The sequence below is a fragment of the Zingiber officinale genome, chromosome 6A (genome assembly GCF_018446385.1).
Source record: "Zingiber officinale cultivar Zhangliang chromosome 6A, Zo_v1.1, whole genome shotgun sequence".
Classification (NCBI taxonomy): Eukaryota; Viridiplantae; Streptophyta; class Magnoliopsida; order Zingiberales; family Zingiberaceae; genus Zingiber; species Zingiber officinale.
This window is the reverse complement of record NC_055997.1, coordinates 6,539,008-6,559,615: the sequence shown is the minus strand read 5'-3', so window position 1 is coordinate 6,559,615 and position 20,608 is coordinate 6,539,008. Positions and strand designations below refer to the sequence as shown.

Genomic DNA, 20,608 nt, shown 5'->3' with positions numbered 1-20,608 from the left:
CTCAAAGATACCAAACAAGAAGAGGCAAGAGAAGAAGAAGAAGAAGTTCAACAGTAGCTTCTCAACCTCTTTTATAACTGCGAAGAAGGCGAAGAAACTAGCGGTTGCGTGCAGCTAGAACTCGATCGATGCGTGGACCGATCGGGAAGAACCTTTACATTTCGTCACGATTGGTCCAGGCCGATCAGGGGAACTCTGATCGATGCGGGGACCGATCGGGAAACTTTAGTCCGATCGGTCCATGGACCGATCGGGGACCTCTGATCGGTCCATAGACCGATCGGGAACTCTGATCGATGCGGGGACCGATCAGCTTTATCTTGATCGGTCCTCGACCGATCAGCCCCTCGCGCCTCGCTCTGTTGACCGATCGACTCACGATCGGTCACCGGACCTATCGGTTATCACAGATATGCTACGATGTATTCGATCGGTCACCGGACCGTCATCGAATATTCAGTATCCGGATCGATCACGGATCGATCCACTCATGGTTTTCGCCCAAACCAAGTTCAAACCAACATCCGGTCAATCTTGACTGTTGGTACATCATGCTTAGCATCGTCAGTCCCTTGACTGCTAAGACTCTCCACCAAGTGTCCGGTCAATCCTTTGACCCACTTGGACTTTCCTCTTCGTGCAAGTATCGATCACTCCCTTGATCTACTTGGACTTCCCAACACCGATGTCCGATCACCCTTGATCCATCCGGATTTTCCTGCCCGGCTTCACTCACGGGACTTTCACCTAGCTTCACTCACTAGGGTTTCACCGGCTTCACTCACGATTTCAATTGCCGGCTTCACTCACGGGACTTCCAACTGCCGGCTTCACTCACGGGACTTTCCAACTGCCCGCTTCACTCACCAGGACTTCCACTTTCACCTAGCTTCACTCACTAGGATTTTCACCGCTTCACTCAGGATTTCCATTGCCTGGCTTCACTCACGGGACTTCTCCATTGCCTGGCTTCACTCACGGGACTTTCCAATGCCTGGCTTCACTCACCGGACTTCTCCATTGTCTGCTTCACTCACGGGACTTTCCACACCGCCTAACATCCAGTTAGGACTTTCCCACCGCCTGACTTCACTCACCGGACTTCTCCATTGCTGGCTTCACTCACGGGACTTTCCACACCGCCTAACATCCAGTTAGGACTTTCCCACCGCCTTCCACACCAGGACTTTCCCTCGTGCCAAGCTCCCTGCTTGGACTTCTCCGTGCCAAGTCTCCATACTTGGACTTTTCCAGTGCCAAGTCTCCATACTTGGACTTTTCCCGTGCCAAGTCTCCATACTTGGACTTTTCGCATGCCAAGCTCCCTGCTTGGACCTTTCCAGTGTCAAGTCTCCATACTTGGACTTTTCAGGTCAACCAGGTCAACCTTGACCTACGGTTACACCAATAATCTCCCAAACATCTATTCTTGTCCCATATCAAGAATAGAACTCCCTCACGAGTGTCAAACATCAACATGCAACTCAACTAGGTCAACCTTGACCTAAAGTTGCATCAACAATCTTCCCAAGTCAAACATCAAAATACAACTCGAGTCAAGTCAACTTGAGTCGGGTCAACCAGGTCAACCTTGACCTAAGGTTGCACCAACAATGTCATCATCTTGTGCATTAATGACCAATGAAATTGATTTAAGGACTAAAACACAATTTGATATGGAGATCAAATTGTTATTTAGAAAAATGCATGAGAACTTAGATTAAGCTAACCTAAACTCATATCTCACATCAAAATTGACTTGGATGTGTTTGATACACCTTAGATGTGTGTGAGATATTAGGATTATGAGTTAGGATCAAGGTGCATAGTTCTTGTACCTAGATGAGCCTAATTCGAAATTGGGGATCATAGGGAAAGCTTGTGTACAAGTCATGTACATTTAGCCCTAAGATTGTGGTCCCAAATTAAATGGTTTAAAATCATTTCAAAATTGATTTGAAAAACCTTGATGAAGCTTTTCTAGTGATAGCGTTCATCATTGAACAAGTTGATACAAAGATGAGTTAACTTTGAGCTATTTCAAAGACTTGTGAACTTTGTATCAAGATTGAAAAATGGAAGTTATTTTCATAGAAAACTATTTTTCCTTGATAGTATATGTTATGAGGAATGTATCCTCAAAGTTTTACAATTTTTGGAATTTTCTGGAATTTTCTAGGAGTTTCTGAATTTCGGGAGGAAAATCAGAAATTCTGATATCAGACTTGTGGACCGGTCAGAGAGGATTCTGATCGGTCCAGGAAAGTGTGGATTGGTCACTAGGACCGATCCAGGAGAGTGTGGATCGGTCTGGTGACCGATCCAGTGGAGCCTGATCGGTCTGGTGACCGATCAGAGCGTGCCAAATTGCTGAAATTCGACTGGTTGTCTGAAATTTCAGCTCGGGAGTTGGTATTTTGAAAGTTTGAAACTCTCCAAGACATTGTTGGTGCAATGGTCAAGGGGGAGTTGACCTTTAGGGGTAATTTTACCTATTAGTCAAGGGGAGTTGACCTTTAGGGGGAGTTTTTACTCCTAAAGACTTGAGTGATATGGGATTATCACTATGTTGATTATTGAATTTAGTATCAAGGGGGAAATTAAGGGTTTCAATGAAAGGTATGGGACTTTCATTAGGAAGAAACTCTTGACCTTGATTCACTCCTTTTGATGTGTGTCAAAAAGGGGAAGAATGTCTAGAGAATGTTCAAGGAAGAACATTGGAGTTAGTGGGAGAGTTTGTTGATCACGACGAGTGAAGTTGTGAACAACGATAACTTACTCTTTAGGGGGAGAGTTTGTTGATGTGTGCCAATAGGGGGAGAATGAATGGTTTAAGTTAGGCCTTCATTATCTAAGAAGGAGGTTGCCTTCTTAGAAGGAGAATGTAAGGTTGTAACTTATGCTTCATTACCTATTGGCATGAAGAAAGTTGAGGCTATTGGATTAGCCTAACTTAAAGGTATTGTCAAACATCAAAAAGGGGGAGATTGTTGGTGCAATTCTTTTTAGAAAAATCTCTAGGAACGAATTAACATAATTCTATTTAAAAAAATCTTAAGAAAGAATTAATATAATTCTTTTTTAGAAAATTTCTAAGAAAGAATCAACGTAATTCCTTTTAGAAAAATCTCTAATTATGTTGAGAAAAAATCTCCCGTTTTTTTCCTTTTCTTTTCTTTTGGTTTGGTCGGCCCCTTGCTTGGGCACCAAGCAAGGCTTGGCCAACCCCTTTGTTGGGTAGGAAGCAAGGCTTGGCCGACCCCTTGCTTGGGCACCAAGCAAGGATGTGGCCGACCCCTTTCTTGGGTAGGAAGCAAAACCAAAACGGATGAATGCGAGGCTTTATAGAGTCTACAACAGGGACCGTGAGGAGGAATTGGTTTTAGCCTCTTGATAGACTTGAGCTTCCTGTGTTCGACCCGAATACCCAACTCAAGTTCATCAATAATAACTCATACCACTAAAAAGTTATTATTGAACTACCGCATCAATCCCATATTACAATATGAGCTCCTTCTTATCATGAGTGTGTTAGTCTCCCTGTGTTTAAGATATCGTATGCCCGTTAATTAAATGAGTTACTGACAACTCATTTAATTAACATCTAGCTCCAAGAGTAGTACCACTCAATCTTATTATCATGTCGGACTAAGTCCACTTGCAAGGTTTACATGATAATCCTTATGAGCTCCTCAAGGGGGCATCATCAACCTAGATTACTAGGACACAGTTTCCTTTTTTAATCTACAACACACCATATAAATAATATTATTTCCCAACTTATCGGGTCTATTGATTTAACTGAATAAATCTCACTCTTTGATAAATTAAAGAAATAAATACTAAGGGGGCGTTTGGTATGAGCATGGGAATGAGAATCAGAATGATAATCATTGTATTGTGGAATGGGAATGAGTATGAGTATGGATATTACTCTTAAAAGCAATGTTTGGTTAGTTACATACTTTCTATCGGAATAAATCAATATTTCCTTTATTACCCTTAAAGGAAAATAAGAGAAAAAAATTAGATGCGAGAGAAAGATGAATGTGAGAGAAAAATATGATGAAAGAGAAAGTATGATGAGAGAGAAAATGTGATGAGAAAGAATGAAGAGAGAGAAAGTGTGATGAGAGAAATTGAGAAAAGAGAGTGTAATAGAAAAGAACATGATGAGAGAAGATGAGAGATAAAATATGATGTGAGAGAAATTATGATGGGAGAGGATGAAGAGATAGAAAATGTAATGAGAAAAAATGAGGGGAGAGAGAGTGTGTGATGAGAGAGATTGAGGAGAGAGAAAGTATGATGAGAGAGAAAGTGTGATGAGAAAAAAAGAGAACAGTGAGTGTGATGGGAGAGATTGAGAAGAGAGAAAGTATGATGAGAGAGAAAGTGTGTTGAGGAAAAAAAGAAGGGAGTGTGACAAGAGAGATTGAGGAGAGAGAAAGTATGATGAGAGCGAAAGTGTGATTAGAAAAAAAAAAAGAGAAAAGAGAGTGTGATGGGAGAGATTGAGGAGAGAGAAAGTATGATGAGAGAGAAAGTATGATGAAAAAAAGAAGGAATAGAGTGTGATGGAAGAGATTGAGGAGAGAGAAAGTATGATGAGAGAGAAAGTGTAATGAGAAAAAAGAGGAAAGAGAGTGTGATAGGAGAGAGAAAGTGTGTGATAAAATGATGAGAGCGAACAAGGAGAGAAAAGTGATATGAAGAAAAAATAAATAAATAAATTTTGATATTTCACTACAACAAAAACCCTCATAGACATCGGTGGAACAACAACGGTTTTAAGCAAAAATCGATGTCTTTGAGTATTTTACACCGGTTTTTCCAAAAACCGATGTCTATGAGCGCAGATTTTCGCTCATAGACATCGGTTTTTTAGGCGATGTCTTTTAGCGCCTTTTTTTCGTTAATAGACACCGATTTTAACAGCGATTTTTAAAACTCGATGTTAATGAACCAAAATAAAATATTTTAATTTTCCCACAAGTCAAAATTTGCAACACTGTGAAGTTCCCTCCAACCTAAACCTATATCGCGCCCCTTCCTCCGACCATCTCTCTCAGCCTAAACCTAAACCTAAACCTCCGACCATCTCTCTCAACCTCATCTCCCTCTTCCCCTTCCTAGATCGACGCCCCTTCCTCTCCCGATCAGGATCAAAACATGATGCCCTTGCTTCTCCATCCAACCACATCGCATCTCCTCCAACTCCTCCCTTTGGGTGAGAAGAGGAGACCTTCTTCGCATTCCGGTAGTCCATACTTTATATTTTCCTTTCTACTTCCTCCTATTTTTGTGTTCGGTTCTACTCCCTTCCCATGAGACTGCTTTCCTCCCGGAGTTGCCCAACCTCGCCACCATCTCCTTTGAGAAAGCACTACAACAAATATTCCTTCGTCCGGCCAAAACTTCTTTCTCGCGTTCAAAAGACTTCACCAAACCAAGTACCTCTGCCTCAACCTCTCCACCGCTCCTTCTCCGCCGAACATCTCCGCCCAAACCCTAAACTCCCTCTCCGCTAAATTTCTCTGCCCAACCCTCTTCATTGAACCCCTATCCGCCCTCTTAGATGAAGGTATGTTCGCCCTCTTCGCTAAACATCTCGCTTCACTGGTACAATCTCATTTCTTAATCCCACTGCTTTCTTATTTTGATGTTTGTTTGTTTGTTCCTTCAGATTTTGCTAATCATTTTGATCGCTAATAGATGAGATTTCTTTGAGCTTGTGTGCTTCAAAGATTAGGGTTTTGAAAATTTCCGTGATGATTGTTGTGCTTTAAAAATGTGTTGTAGTCATATTTGTTGATAACGACACTTCGATTAGTATTCTTGTTGATTTTTCATTTTATCTTGTTTGCTGGAAAGATTGGATTGTTAAGCGTAGAAATGGAACCTTGTTTGTTGGAAAGATCTAAATTAGAAAGCTACTCTTTTCTAATTGTGTTTATCTAATGAAAATATGAAGCCCAATGAATTGATCTCATTGTGGGCTATACGATGACTTTATCAAATCTCCATTTGATTGTAGTTGCCTAGTTTACCCCATAGGATCATTTTAAGTCAACATTGATTTGATAAGTGTTTCATTCAAAGAATTAACCATATCTAGTCTACAACCAACTCGTGATGCTCTGTAAGTTTTTTCTTTTGGAGGCTGCAAAATTAGATGGATTGGCTATGAGTCATGCCTTAGAGATGAAGCTCAAATCTCAATTATGGTAGGTTAGCTAGATGACACTTGTTCAAAATGCTGATTATTTTTCATACAAGTTCGCTTGATTTGGTCATTTTCACCATCTTAAAACACTTGGAGATTTTACAACTCTATGTTCTGTTAGCTAGCAGAGCCAAATCTTTGGCCAACTTTTCTTTAGGATTCATAATTGTTTTGCAATTACAAATTTTGGAGTAAAATTTCTAGAAACATTGAGTTGAAAAAAATCATAAAGAAAATCACTCGTGAAATTCTTTTGCGATGGATATGAAAGCTAGTTAAGAACCTTTTTCATTGAATCATTTTTGAAATTTACATGTAACTAAAAGTTGGCAATCCTAGTCAGATTCTCAAAATTTTCCTTTTATGGAATTGTAGTATAGCTAAGTTGTTAAGTTCTTGGTAGTGTACAAGAAAACTTAATCTTTTCCTACCAGATGGAGCATATAGACATGAAATACGCTTTACTATGAAAATGATGCACTACTTTAGCCATTGAAACCCTTCCATTGAATTATGTCAATCACTCGATTTTGAAGGTACTTGTATTATCAGATAAACTGATTAGTAGTATCTACTTTGCTCATCAACCAACTTTTTTTGTTATGGCCAAATTATTATTTTGTATTCATTACTTGCTTCTTTTTTATGTTATGAAACACTTTGCAGTTTCTAGATGAACCACATTAAAACCCTTTGTGACTATATGTCCTACATGATATATTGTCGGCCTTAATTTCCTTCTTTACTTTAACTTCATGGTTATTTTGGTTTGCAATCTTGTTGCGTTAAGTTTCTAATTCAATTTCATTATTTGGGTAATTGTTCTCTATATTTAATTTACTCTTAGATAATCTTATAGTTTAAAATTTAAACTAGGAATTAACATCATCATATTATTTCAATATGTAGACATAGACTTAGGGTTGTTCAATCTTAGTACTCTAAATTATTTTTAGATAAAAATATTTGTTGCTTTGTTTCCTTCATTATGTCTTGATTTTGTTTGTGTAGTTGGCAACTTCTATGTTTCTCTTTCTGCAACTACTTTTCAGATTCTAACTTTGTTGTGTACATACATATAGTAAATATTCACATTTACAAGACATGGTATATTACTAGTTTGGGTGAAAGACAAAGTACTTGCCTCTAATTTTCAATCAAGTTTGGGTGAAAGACAAAGTACTTACCTGTTTGAAAGAAGAAGAAGAAGAAGAAGAAGAAGGAAAAAACAAAAACAGTCTCTCCGCCGCGATGGGCTCTGCAACGGTCCTTGCATCACTCTGCTACTGCTCCCTCTCCCTCTCCTCCTCTTCCCACTCCATGAAGGTGGCCCTCTTCATCTCTTCCCATCCGCCCTCTAGGGCTTCTGCCGCCGTATTTGTTTGTGTCTTAATTTATGTGCTCATACTAATTTTCATCTCATTCGATTGTTGTTTGATCGTGCATAACTCGTATAAAACATGTATGAAAAAGTCGTCTAGCTTCTTAACAAAGAAGTTCTGAAACCTGTCCATATTGAGTACTTTCGTTCTTCACACATATCTCAGATTGATGAGGAGCAGTTTAGCAAGATCTTGCGTTACATCAAATCAGGAATCAACAGTGGTGCTACACTAGTAACAGGTGGAGATCGAATTGGAAACAAAGGTTATTACATTCAGCCGATCATCTTCTCTGATGTACAAGTATGGCTTAGTCCTTAAATCTATAAAGGTTTGGTAAACTCTCAATCTACATTTGTGATGACAGTTGTGATATTTGAAATTTATAGGATGAAATGAAAATAGCACAAGATGAGATCTTCGGTCCTGTTCAATCGATCCTTAAGTTCAGGCAAGTGCAACATCTTATGCCAGTCTTCTTGATGTGTACAATATCAAGATGAAATTTTAGATTGTATTAGTCTTTTTTTATTTAATTTCCATTAAGCTGATGTGGTTGTGTATATTGAACCCAATTGATCTTATCATGCTTTAAATGTTTGGATTTCATCATTAAGTTAACGACTAATTTGATAATGCTATGAAGAAAGTTGCTGAGGGAGAATATTTTCTAAATAACTAATGAATGATTTCAAGGTAATTTGTGTAAGTTCAAAAAATAATTTACTTGGTAAAATATATTGAAATTGAAGTTTCTGTGAGGTCAATTGAACCCACAACCCTTCATATGCCTCCACCCTTGTATAAATGTATAACAAATGTCATGCTTGTACTTGTTGAAAAATATTTTGCAGATATGTTTTTAAGTTACTGATCAAATTCACTTGAAGCTGGAATGAGTTTATTTTTGTAATTAGTTAAATTATTTTGAACGTGATTGTATTTTAAATTTATTTATTGCCTCTAATCTTCAATAACTTTGAGCAATTTATATTTTGAAATTTGGTTTTAAATGTTAGTTTGTGTTCCTACACTAGCATAAGATTTTGTCGCTTTTGTTAATGTCCTTACAGATTGATCTGCGAATATTGAAGGTTGTCGCTCTTGAGCATCCTAATGATATTGATGCTGCAGCGGAATCTATTCTTGTAGAAATTCTACCCTCAATTGCCACTTCTCATGAATCATCATTCGCTCTACAAGATGCAAATGAAGTGGTTCGTGTCTCAACTTCAGGTAATGCTTCTTTTGTTCTCTGGTTGATGTCCAAAAATTTTGTGCTATAAGTTCTAATTCTTTTCTTGCTATACACCTGTTGCAGGAAAAACACGGATTTCTAAATCATTTTATTATTTTCATGTATTTATACTCTTTTTTTTTTTTAATTTTGCAGATGGAAAGGGTAAGCAGCCTATGTTTTATGAACATCAAGAAGAGGAACGAACATCAAATCATCTATCTGGGAATGAGCTTGTAGTTTGGGAAAATACAGTTTCTAGTCATGGTCCAACCTCTGCCTCTGCCAATACAGGCTCATCTTATTCGAAACGATATCTATTAGTGTTAATCGAATGAGCTTGTATTTAAGCTTGTAGTTTGTGCAACTTAATCGATGTTCTACCTTGATGTGTACAATATCTATTAGCTTTTGATGTAAAAAGAATATTTGTGTATTTTATGGATACTGTTGTAAGAAGAATATTTATGTAATTTGTGAATATTTGTGTATTTTATGGATACTGTTGGAAGAAGAATATTTGTGTAATTTGTAAATATTTGTGTTTTCTTGGATACTGTCGGTTTTTCACTGTTTCGGAAATCGAATTTGTGTCGTTAAATAATACTGATATTACATCGGTTTTCCACCGCTGTAAAATCGGTGTCATTAACTAATATTACATCGGTTGTATACCGCTGCCAAAACTGGTGTTATTAACATATAATATTACATTGGTTTTACACCCGATGTCGTTAAGTGATACTACACCGATTTTAACCCGATGTCTAAAATGACAGACCTTTTACATCGGCTTCATAGACATCGGTCGAAAATATAATAGACATCGGTGGAAAACCGATGTCTATGAGGATTTTTGTTGTAGTGTTTGATATTAAGGGAGAAAATTTTAGTTTTAGGTCAAGGGTATTTTTGGAATAAGAGAATATTTTGATTGATGAAAAATAGGGTAATGGCTCATTGAAGGGGAGGTACATGAGAATGAGTTATTACCCAATTTCAAGGATTCATTCCCTTATTTGTATTCCTATTCCTATAATCCAAACATTAATAATGGCAATCAATGATTCTCATTCTTATTCTCCACTCCTATTCTCCTAAACCAAATGCCCCATAAGTATATTTGTTTGTTATTATATCGGGATTAAGAGTACGCACATCAATAATAACAGAGGTTTTGTTCTTTTATGCAGTCAGTATAAAAATAACAATCTCAAATGATCCTGCTCAATATACATATAGTATACTAGTGTAATTTTATAGTCAAGATAAACTAATACCAAATTACACTACAACCATTCCAATAGTTTATCCCAATCCATCTTGGTTCTAAGCTATTATTTATAATTTATAAGGAACAGATAACATTATCTTCTGTGTAACACCACACACCATGTTATCTACAATATAAATTAAATGGACAACTGCATTTAACTAAATGCTGACATTTGACCAATGTGATTCTCATTTCAAAATAAATGTTCATACAAAAAGCTAGACTTTTAGTATACATCCTAACAATCTCCCACTTATACTAAAAGACTATGCTGCCATACATCTGATTCTCATCCCCTCAGTATGCCATCAAAAGCTCTCGCCGGAAGGGCCTTAGTGAAAGGATCCAGGTTATCTGCTAATGCAATCTTGGTGACGACAACTTCTCCTCGTTATATGATGTCTCGTATTAGGTGGTACTTGCACTCAATGTGTTTACTTGCCTTATGGGCTCGTGGTTCCTTCGAGATTGCTACTGCACCACTTTTATCACAATAAATTGTGATAATTTTGGGCAAATCAGGAATCACATCTAAGTTCATCAAGAAGTTTCTGAGCCATATTACTTCTTTGGCTGCCTCAGAGGCTGCCACATACTCGGCTTCCATGGTGGAATCCGAAACGCATTTCTGCTGAACACTCCTCCATGTTATGGCTCCACCTCCCAAAGTAAACACATATCCTGAGGTTGACTTACTACTGTCCCTATCTGATTAAAAATCTGAATCTGTGTAACCTACATGGAGCAAACTGATATTTTATTAATTATCAAGTATGATTTTGTAACACTTATAGTCGGTACGGAGCTGAAGGGAAGAACACTACTCGACCAAGAAGGAGCCAGCGGACTTCGTGGCCAACTGTAAAGAAGAGTTTCATTTGCTCAGCGTTTTGCCATCCCAAGAAGTCAACTGAATCAGAGCCTAGGAGTCGATCAAAAAGCTCTAAGAGAAGTTCCTAAAGCTACACTAAGGAACCTTATAGACGAAGCTAGCTAGAAGAGATTTACTTCGAAACCAACTTAGCAACCTTTGACTTGAAGAAAGGGAAATGGTTGCTCAACTACATGTCAGACTCAAGAATTGATCATTGGAATCACCAACCACTAAGAGACGGTAACAAATCAGGACTCTCTCTTATACACTCTCAATGCCTTCTCAAGAACCCTGGATTGGACCTCCATAGTAGATTCTTTCTACATTTCTAAGGATCTTGAGATAAGTATCTTAGAAAGTCTGTTTGCAACTTAGAATTACATGAAACTTGATGTACATGTCTAAGAAATAAAAAGGAACCACCTCAGAACTTAGCTTTCAAAGCTAAGAAGATCGAGCAAGAATCAAACTCCTCACTTGACTCAGATCAAGAAGTATATATGGTAAAGAAGTTCAAAAAGCTTTTTTAGATATAATAAGTTTAATGAGTTGCAGGCCAAGAAAAATCCAAGAGATAAGAGAAAGATTAAATGCTACAATTGTGATGAAGAATGACACATCAAAGACAACTACCCAAAACTAAAGGAAAATAACAAGAACAAAAGGCCAACACAAACAAAGTACAAGAACCTTAAGGTGACGTGAGACGAATTGTCGTCATCCAAATTAGAGACTAACGACTACGTCGGACTTGCACTTATGATAAGTCATCAAGAAGCCGAATGTGAAGTAAGCTCATCCAAAATGAGTATTGAAAGCATCGATGAAGGAGGAGCTACTTCAGAAGACTGCAATAATGAAAGGGAAGAATCAAGCTTCAACACAGACATGGTAAGTGAGGTATGTCTTTTACTTCTTGATTAGTTATACTTAGGTATTAATTCAATGTCTAGATTTTTTTACAAGTTAAGGTCTAAGTTTATTAAATTAAAAAGTATAATACCTAATATAAAACTATTTTGGCTAAAGCATGTCATTATAAGAGTTTGATAGAATTAAAAATGAAAAATGTTGAATTAAAAGAATAAATAGAATTCTTGGAAAACTTTACATACTCAAATCCTGTTACCCCATAAGATAATTTTCAAAATTATGAAAAAAGGTTAAATTGTTACTTTAGATTTCACAATAGTCAAATTAGAAAAGTGACAAGAAAATATATTCCAAAAATATCTTGTTAATCCAGTAAGTGAAAATTTATTTTAGTACATAAATTATACTTAGTTTAAATAAATTTTTATGTATGTTTTAATTTTAATTTATTTTAATTTTATTTATAAAATTAATTAGTTAGTATGCATGCTATTCATAATTTTTATTAAAAATTTGTCCTGTATTGCAAAAATAAATATTCTATTAGTATAAAATTTTTAACAATTGTTTAATTGTTTTCTAAATTTTTTATTAAAAAATATAATTTAAATTCTAAAATCTCTTGAGAGATTAATTTTGAAAATTTTAACTTTTTGATTGATTATCATTTTATTTTAAATATTGAGAAAACTCAGCCAGATTTTTAACATAAAAATTTATTTTTAAAATTTTATTTTTTAAAAAATTATCTATTTAAAATATTTTCTACATTTAATATAAAAAGTATTCTATACTTCAAATTTTTATCACGTTCTTGAATTATTATGATTACTTTTGACAAAAAATTTAATTTTGTTTGAAAGTTTAAAATAATTTTTTAATAAATCTGGGTTTTAATTTTTAAAATTTAGAAATTCAAAAAATAATTTTTGAAAAAATTCTCAAACTTAGTCACTGTTTAAGAAACCCTTTCAATAATTTTAAGGTTTTTTTTCTATTTACCTCTATTTTTTTTTTATGTAATCAAAGAGGAAGAGAAATTTAGGGGGTTAAGAGGGAGTTAATTGATTAGAATATTTTACTTCGCATTTAATCAAAGAGGTACTTAATTACAATAATATTTTATATTTTGATTAACCTTAACTTAACTTAGGTTGATGCACATCAAAAAAGGGAAGATTATAAGTACCTCAGGTTGGTTTTGATGTGGTCAACTAAGTCAAGTTAAATCCTATTAGATTTTGATCATTGTGTTTAGGTTACAGGAGCTTAGAAACACAATAAGTCGAGGGAAAGACGCAGCGAACAAGAAAAATGACACAAGAAGTGAGTTGACGGGCTTGGTGTATCTAAGGGACGAAAAGTTACGGAAGAGTACACCAGTGGAGCAAGAAAAACGTGTGCGGCCCTTCCGAGGGCCAGAAGCTTGAGCAGAAGAATGCTCAAGGAGAGAAGGCTGAAGTTGGGTTCATGTGAGCTTAACTTTGGATGGCCGGAGAATTACTCAAGCGACCGGAGCAGAAACCGGACAAATCAATGTGAAGTTGACTTGTCCAGGCGCTTAGACCAAGTCTAGGTGCCTGGACCAGGTCCGGGCGCAGGTCACCCTAGTACCAATCTGGGCACCTCTTCGAGCTATTGCAATGTGGATAGGTCTTGGGTCCACGTCAGCAACATTCCAGGCACCCCGGGCAAGGATAAAATTTTATCTCTAAGTCATTACGAAGCTAATAAACTTTCACCGCTAGGGCACTCGGATTGAGTCCAGGCACCGAGAGTGTCACATCATCAAAATGGTTATTTCAATCAGTAGGTTATAAATAAATCCTAGTCCTAGAAGTTCAAAATAACACACTTGTTTTAACTTCTATAATCTTCATTTTTAATTGTTCATACTTTCAACGCTTTAAGACGTTTCTATGCCTCCAATACAGGAGACTAATGAGCTCAATTATTTGTGGGATTAGCAACCATGCAAGTTGCAAATCAAGTGAATTCCTTATGTCCCTTCTTTTTTTTATATACTTTTATTACTTATTTAACTAACATATATTCATTGCTAAGTTGAAAAATAATTAAAAGAATTTTAACTTGCATATAATTTAACCCCTTCTTACCGGTCAAATTAGATGAACATGTGAAAAACACATTTCACATGGCTCATCTAACTCATTTAATTTAATTGATACTACCAATGTTTAAATTAAACTACTGTTTTAAAAAAGGAACTAATGAACTCAATTCTTCTTTAGATTAGCAACGATCCAAGTTACAAAACAAGTAAATTCTTTATATCCCTTACTTTTCTTTTTTTATACTTTTAGTACTTGTTTAACTAACGTACATTCATTGCTAAGTTGAAAAACAGACAATTCAATCCCTACTTAACAGTCAAATCATGATGAACATGTGAAAAATACATTTCACATGACTCATCTAACTCATTTAATTTAATTGATACTATCAATGTTTAAATTAAATTCCTGTTTTAAAAAACAAACAATAATTTATGTTCTTGTATTTGACTCGATTGTTTAGATGGGTGAAAGAACTGTTGACTTTATTGTAAAAATGGAGGCAATGTTAGAATTTGCAGCAAGACCAACAACCAACAATATAAAAATATACAATAGACTCAAAAACGAATAAAGAAAGATCTCATAAGCAACTCAAATCTCAACCGAATCCCTATAAACAGGGATGGAGCCCGGGAATTTTTTTAATGGAGGGGTGAATGGGAGAATGACACGATCATCCTACTTATTAGCTCATCTTTAAATTAAAGGATAAAACCTTTAAACCCGTCAAACCAGAGGGAGAGAAAAGAGACTCAGTTCATACCCCGCCACCTCTTTTTTTCAAAAAAAAATATTTTTATGCGTGTGCGAAGAAAAAAAATTACTATTCTTATTACAAAAATTAAGAAAGTCAAAAAAGTTAGATCCGTCGATCAGGTTGTCAAACTGCTGAGGCAAAAGTCAGCCCACGAACCGTTGACCGACAACTTCAATTAGCTAAATTTTCCATAATTTGAAAATCCGGCCCCCACGGGACGAACAAAACCCTTCGCGATGGAATATCCAATTGAATGCGGGTGAAATTGCAAATATTGAATACGCGAGCCCGCGGAAATCAATGAGAAATCGTGACCAAACCGACTCGGTTTGGTGGACTGGACCAAATCTCATCTAACTTCTTCTCCAATTAAACGATCGAGATGGGAAGACGTTGACTACCAAATGGGGAATTGGTCAGACTAAACCGATCTTATATAAACTCCATGAATGTTGAAAGCTTCTCACGCCTCAAAATTTCCAAACACTCAAACAACATCGATCTATCTGTCTTGTTAGTTTCGGAAATATCTTTTCGATGAGACTCTTCACCGACGGACAAATGGTTGAGTTTCACGAAACCTTTTGCCTCTTCGATAGGGATGGAGATGGTTTGTTCTTGTTTCCTTGCCTCTAATATAATTGTCCTCTAATTTATCTCCTACTTGGGCTTAACTATGCTAAATCACATTTATAATGGTTTCTTAGGTTGCATTTCGTTGGGTGAACTCTCGACTATAATCAACTCGCTAGGATTGAGACCCACCAAGGATGAGTTGCAAGAAATGATAAGTGAAGTCGACGCGGACGGTAGCGGAGCAATTGAATTCGAGGAGTTCTTGAACTTAATGGTTAGAAAAATGAAGGTGAGTAGTAGTGAAACAACATTAATAGTTTCGTGCATAACTTGCGCATGACTTTCTATTATTGATTCGCGAAATTAGGAATCCGATTCGGAAGAGGAACTAAAGGAGGCATTTAAAGTCTTTGACAAAGACCAAAATGGCTTCATCTCCAAGAATGAGGTGAGATTTGCATTAATGTTAATTTAGTATGTTTATTAAGTTGATAAAGAAGATTATGAACTATGGTGTTCTTTAATTCTTTCTTAGCTGAAGAATGTGATGATGAGCTTGGGCGAGAAATTAACTGATGAGGAGGTGGATCAGATGATCAAGGAGGCAGATTTAGATGGAGATGGGCAAGTAAACTATGAGGAATTTGTGAAGATGATGAAGTCTTTTTAAAGAGAATAGGGATAATATTTTCAGAGTTGCTGTATAGTTTTATTATAAATTTTTGGAAGGGCATACTACCTTTTTTTTCTGTATTTCAAGACACTGAAAATACAGAATACAATCATTTTTCATAATGAATCAAAAGCTTCCTATAATCATATTTTTTAGGTAAATGATTTGTTTAATTGTAGTCAAAACTACAATTAAATTATAAAATCAATCTAACTATAATTATTTAAGAGTCTGGATGAGACTATAATTATTTAAGAATCTTGATGCATTTAATTTGCATGTTTTCCATTTTTATTTTCTGAAAAACATGTGTTTTTTAGAAAATAGAAAATGACTTTTAGAAAATGAAAAATATGTAAACTAAATGCACCCTAAGAATCCCACCACATAATTGAAAACTTTGAAATCATCCAACACACGAAGTGGCAATGCAATGGGTGAAAGTACCTGTCCAATTTGAACTATATCACTTGAATCCATCTCAGTCTCCAATTTGATCTCGTTAAAAAGGACACACCCAAACATTCAACAAATTTAGAGCAAGTATCCAATTTGATTAGGATCTAAATTATATATTCTGACACTTTACAAATGGATGGCAATCATTCTTTTCCAGCTTCGCCATTTAATTCATGTGGGTCATGCACAGCCTTCTCTCCTCAGATCTAGAGTTGGATCTGGTTAAGTGTCGGCAGCGGCCGCAGTCAAATGATATTCTTCTTCTCATTAACGATGCTGAGGAGGTGCGCCACTCCTTGCGTCCACATCTCATGGTCCCTCTTGCTCAAACACTCAAATTCAATGATGCGGTGCTCTGTTGTCCTCAAGCCAAAGTACCGACGCTGCTCGCCGACTTCGAGGAGGTGCCGGCCCGGCCATGCCTGGATGTCTTTGCAGACATCTATGATCACACCTGCAATTGAGTGAGACCACACCAGTAAGCCTCACATGAAGAAATTGAAGTCTTCAAACGTGTGAGGAAACTTACTCTTTTTCTTTTTGGTAATAGTACCGGCAACATGCCTACTCTTCATCTTCAGCATCACCTACCGAAAGAGCGCCCTCATCTATCAGAATTAGCATTTATTGATCATTTTGATTGATCGACAACATACAGCAATGTACCTGCTCCAAGCGGTTGATGTAAACTGAGACTATCTTCCAGTGAAGTGCCCCTACAATTTGAACAATTCATATAAGGAATTCAAACATCGATTCTCTTTAAAAATTTGAGCTTTGCATCTGAAAGTCTAAACCTTTTCGAGTGCGTTTTAGGAGATCAGTCCCCTTAGCAAGGAATTCCTGACTACAAATGCCGAAGAAGTTATCTTCCACAGGAATAAGCTCATCATTAAAATCTCTGCCATTGCTGTCTAGTTCCTTTTGTCGAATGCTTTGGCGTTGGTGGTTGTGATTACATAGTGTTCCCTTCTCTACAGGTATCACCGCAGCAATGTTCCACACATCTTTGAGTGCCCTTGCCTTCAAGGTTGCAGCCCCTCTCAGTGCTGTCAATCCATTAAATTTTCATAAACTAGATCCGAATGAACAACCAATTCTGATTTCAAATGTTTGCAAAGTTAAACTTGTCATTACCGGTGGCAGCAGCTGCAGTGAGAGTAACAATGTCTCCAGGAGTCCTTACATTAACAGCAGAGCCAACAACAGAAGTCAGGTGTTCACGCTCTGCACCCATCAACTCTGCAGCCTCCACACATTGGGCAGCCACAAGAGTTGCAGCTGATGCGACTGCCATATCAATCCTGGTGGCACGGTCATCTTTTCCAGAGCCAGAAACACCAGCTGTTGCAGCCGCAACAGCTGCAACTGCTGCAGCAACACCAGCTACTGAGACTGCAGCATGAAGCTGTGCATTCTGTGCTCGGGTCTCCTCTTTCTTCCTTTCCCTTCTGTCCTTGAGCCACCTTCCTACGGTCTTGCTGGTTACTCTATAGTTCTGTGGCTTGGGAGTGTTACTGCCCTGGCGCGACTGTATTGGTTACATGTCACAAAACCAAAAAAACTCATTTCTTTAGTAACTGATCAAATATAAGCCTACAGCCATATATGTCCTGAATCTGATTTCTTTCATAACTAATCATTAAGAGGACTATTTTCAATAGAAAAAAACACATCTATATAATACATACTAAAAGCTTTGAGCATATTTTGGCCTTTTCATTTGCTGCCAAGTAAACATTCAAATCAATAACCAACTGAAAAGAATTAGGTACTTTAATGTTTCTTCTTTTTTTGCATTTAATAAACTGCTCCTAGAATACTCTATGTTCTAATTCTACTCATTCTAGATGTAACACATTTCTCAGAGTTAATAAATCTTTTTAATCTTATTTAGTTTTAAGATAGTAACGCGTATAGCAAAATAATTTTTTTTAATTTGTTTTTTACATCTACTTTGCAATGCATGTGCCGACTTGTGTTCAGTAATAGGAAGAAACTTTGCGTGGGGAAGGATTAGCTGAACCGTTTGTGCATGGTATTGGCCAGAGAATAGAATCATTGGAGAGCAGATGCAAAATTCCTAATAAGAGTTGGTAGATAGGGACAAACTTCTTAAATGGCAATGTTAAGCTTCATATTCCATGCGATGAAAGGAACCAAATAGGTCAGCAAGGACAAGGCATGCAAACAGCGCAGAAAATAAAGAGATGGAGGAGGCAAAGAACTGAGAAGTTGTTTTGCTTTTACTGACAAGGGTTGCTTCTTTGCCCAGGCAAGCACTGAAGACAACAGGGTTTCTTTGACCCTAAAGTAAGCCAAACGCAGACCTTGCTCAGAGAGCAACATGACAAAAGAAATGGGCTTATTTTATTCATCAGGACGCATTATTTGGTTTCATTCAATACTAAACAGCATAATAAGTGACCTCATTTATTCACTCTCATGCCAACACCAACCTTTTCTTCTACATTTTACTCTCAAGATCTTTGATTATGTCCACCCACAGTTCACCTTCATGCCAAGACAAATCATGGATTGCAATGATAGAACCATCACTAAACGAAAACTGTAAAGAAATATTAGTGGCACTGTTGGGTGAAAAAATTGGCTACCAACTCCTGGAATACCTAAGGATCTTAGGTATAGTAGGTGATAAGTGGAGGACTAGAATTCCAGAAATGGCACAAAATAGTGGAGCAACATCTGCAAACAAGAAAAAGGACGAAGGCCTCGGTCCAGTTCCTGACTAAAGAACACTAAAACAGCCATTTAACAACTATCAGGCTAATAAATTTATCAGGTGTTGCATCGAAAGAAGAGAAAGTGTTTGTATTTTTCTTTCCCTGATTTTTCCTCCTCTATGAAAATTAACAGAAGGCATTTTGGTAGCTTGGTGATTTTGTCTTCCGTGCTCCTCCAACTTCCAAAGAATCCATTTTTTCTTCGATGTCCGTGAATTACACACCATAAGGTGGTCCTTGGTGGTAGACTCTATAGTCTAGACACCAGACAAGGATTAAAATAACATCTGAAGTAGTGATACGTTGTTTCTTACCATTTATCTTTGACTTACTTACCTCAACAAAACAACACAAACAGTCTCTTGAACAAAGTAAATAAATGATAGAAAAATAACGACAGGATGGAGTAGTTAATGTTGGAGAGAAGAAAGGACCTTGAGCTCATCCATTTCGCAGGGGGAGACTGGAGGGCTATCGGAGAGCGATCCTCCGCCGTTGAGAGGGCCGCTGCTGTGAGAAAGACGGCCAGATGCCAGAGGAGACACTTCCTGCCATTGTCCAAGAGCATGGGATTAAGAACAGAGCAACAGCAATAAGAAATCCGATCTATGTGATGGACAAATTGTTCCCATAAAAGATCCAAGAGTCCGTACTACCAAATTTCGAAAAACAGAAACGAAATCTAAAATCTCCTTTTCGGATAGTTTGAATCGGTAGAAAAGATCAGATTTTAGGGCACCAAAACCCCACCAACTGCGACATTATTCGCTCCAAAACCATCTGCGATGTGACGGAGGAGGCGAAAGAGAAGGGGTTCCCGGAGATGGCAGGCGAGAACTCTTCGTCTTCCTCTTCGGGGATGGTCTCCTGCATCGTCGGCAGCGGATGCATCGGCGCGAGGGCCTTGGAGACCTCGAGCGCGGAGGGGCTCCAGGAGCGGGAGAGGAAATCCATGGGGTCCTTGGGGAGCTCCGGCAGTCGTATGCCACCGGTTTCCCAGCGCGGCCGGGCATCGTCCATGGCGGTGGAGGAGGGAGTCCTCGGTGGCGGAGTACTTATAATAGCAACCGGAAGCAGTGAGTGAGACGGAAGAGATGGTGAGCTTTTATAGCAGGAGTAAAGAAAGAGGCGAGGGAGGTGGTCAGGTGGGTAAGAACATTGTTTTTGGAACCGAATTGGACCGGACGGTTTAATCAATTATCACAACAAAAAAGCCGGTTCGAACCGGTCCTCTCGGCCTTAATGGACTTCAGTAGTGAAGTTATTTTTCAACATTATTATAATAATTTTAATTCAAAATTAATGTCCATTAAAAAGATAATTATTGTTTAATAGAATTCAGAATTGCTTAGGAGTGTAGAGCAATTTAAGATTGACCTTGTAATTTTTGGCATATTTGATGTTCCTATAAGCTAAGCATTAGATATATATGATCAATCTCACAGTTTAT

The 20,608-nt window shown here is 37.3% G+C and overlaps 3 protein-coding genes across 5 annotated transcripts; 2 read left to right on the top strand and 1 right to left on the bottom strand.

The window, feature by feature from the left end:
- The first annotated feature begins 8,672 nt into the window (after positions 1–8,672).
- LOC121994577 lies at positions 8,673–9,186 on the top strand. The gene is made up of 2 exons (XM_042548565.1): positions 8,673–8,847; positions 9,005–9,186. The coding sequence occupies exons 1-2, from the start codon at positions 8,673–8,675 to the stop codon at positions 9,184–9,186; spliced, it is 357 nt and encodes a 118-aa protein (XP_042404499.1).
- A 5,991-nt stretch (positions 9,187–15,177) lies between these two features.
- On the top strand, positions 15,178–16,059 carry LOC121993679 (calmodulin-like). 2 transcript variants are annotated; one of them, XM_042548032.1, is made up of 4 exons: positions 15,178–15,316; positions 15,414–15,571; positions 15,650–15,730; positions 15,824–16,059. In XM_042548032.1, exons 1-4 carry the CDS (start codon positions 15,244–15,246, stop codon positions 15,950–15,952), a joined length of 441 nt encoding a protein of 146 aa, XP_042403966.1. In that variant the 5' UTR covers positions 15,178–15,243; the 3' UTR covers positions 15,953–16,059. The 2 variants fall into 2 exon arrangements, with proteins under 2 accessions (XP_042403966.1, XP_042403965.1); XM_042548031.1 differs by having other exon boundaries at positions 15,818–16,054.
- A 380-nt stretch (positions 16,060–16,439) lies between these two features.
- Positions 16,440–20,253, bottom strand: LOC121995668 (VAN3-binding protein-like). Of its 2 annotated transcripts, XM_042549403.1 has the most exons (8): positions 19,909–20,253; positions 19,593–19,706; positions 17,793–17,945; positions 17,552–17,696; positions 17,212–17,463; positions 17,081–17,130; positions 16,944–17,001; positions 16,440–16,868 (listed from the first exon to the last, which is right to left on the bottom strand). In XM_042549403.1, exons 1-8 carry the CDS (start codon positions 20,176–20,178, stop codon positions 16,660–16,662), a joined length of 1,251 nt encoding a protein of 416 aa, XP_042405337.1. In that variant the 5' UTR covers positions 20,179–20,253; the 3' UTR covers positions 16,440–16,659. The 2 variants fall into 2 exon arrangements, with proteins under 2 accessions (XP_042405337.1, XP_042405336.1); XM_042549402.1 differs by having other exon boundaries at positions 17,552–17,945.
- Between the last annotated feature and the right edge of the window lie 355 nt (positions 20,254–20,608).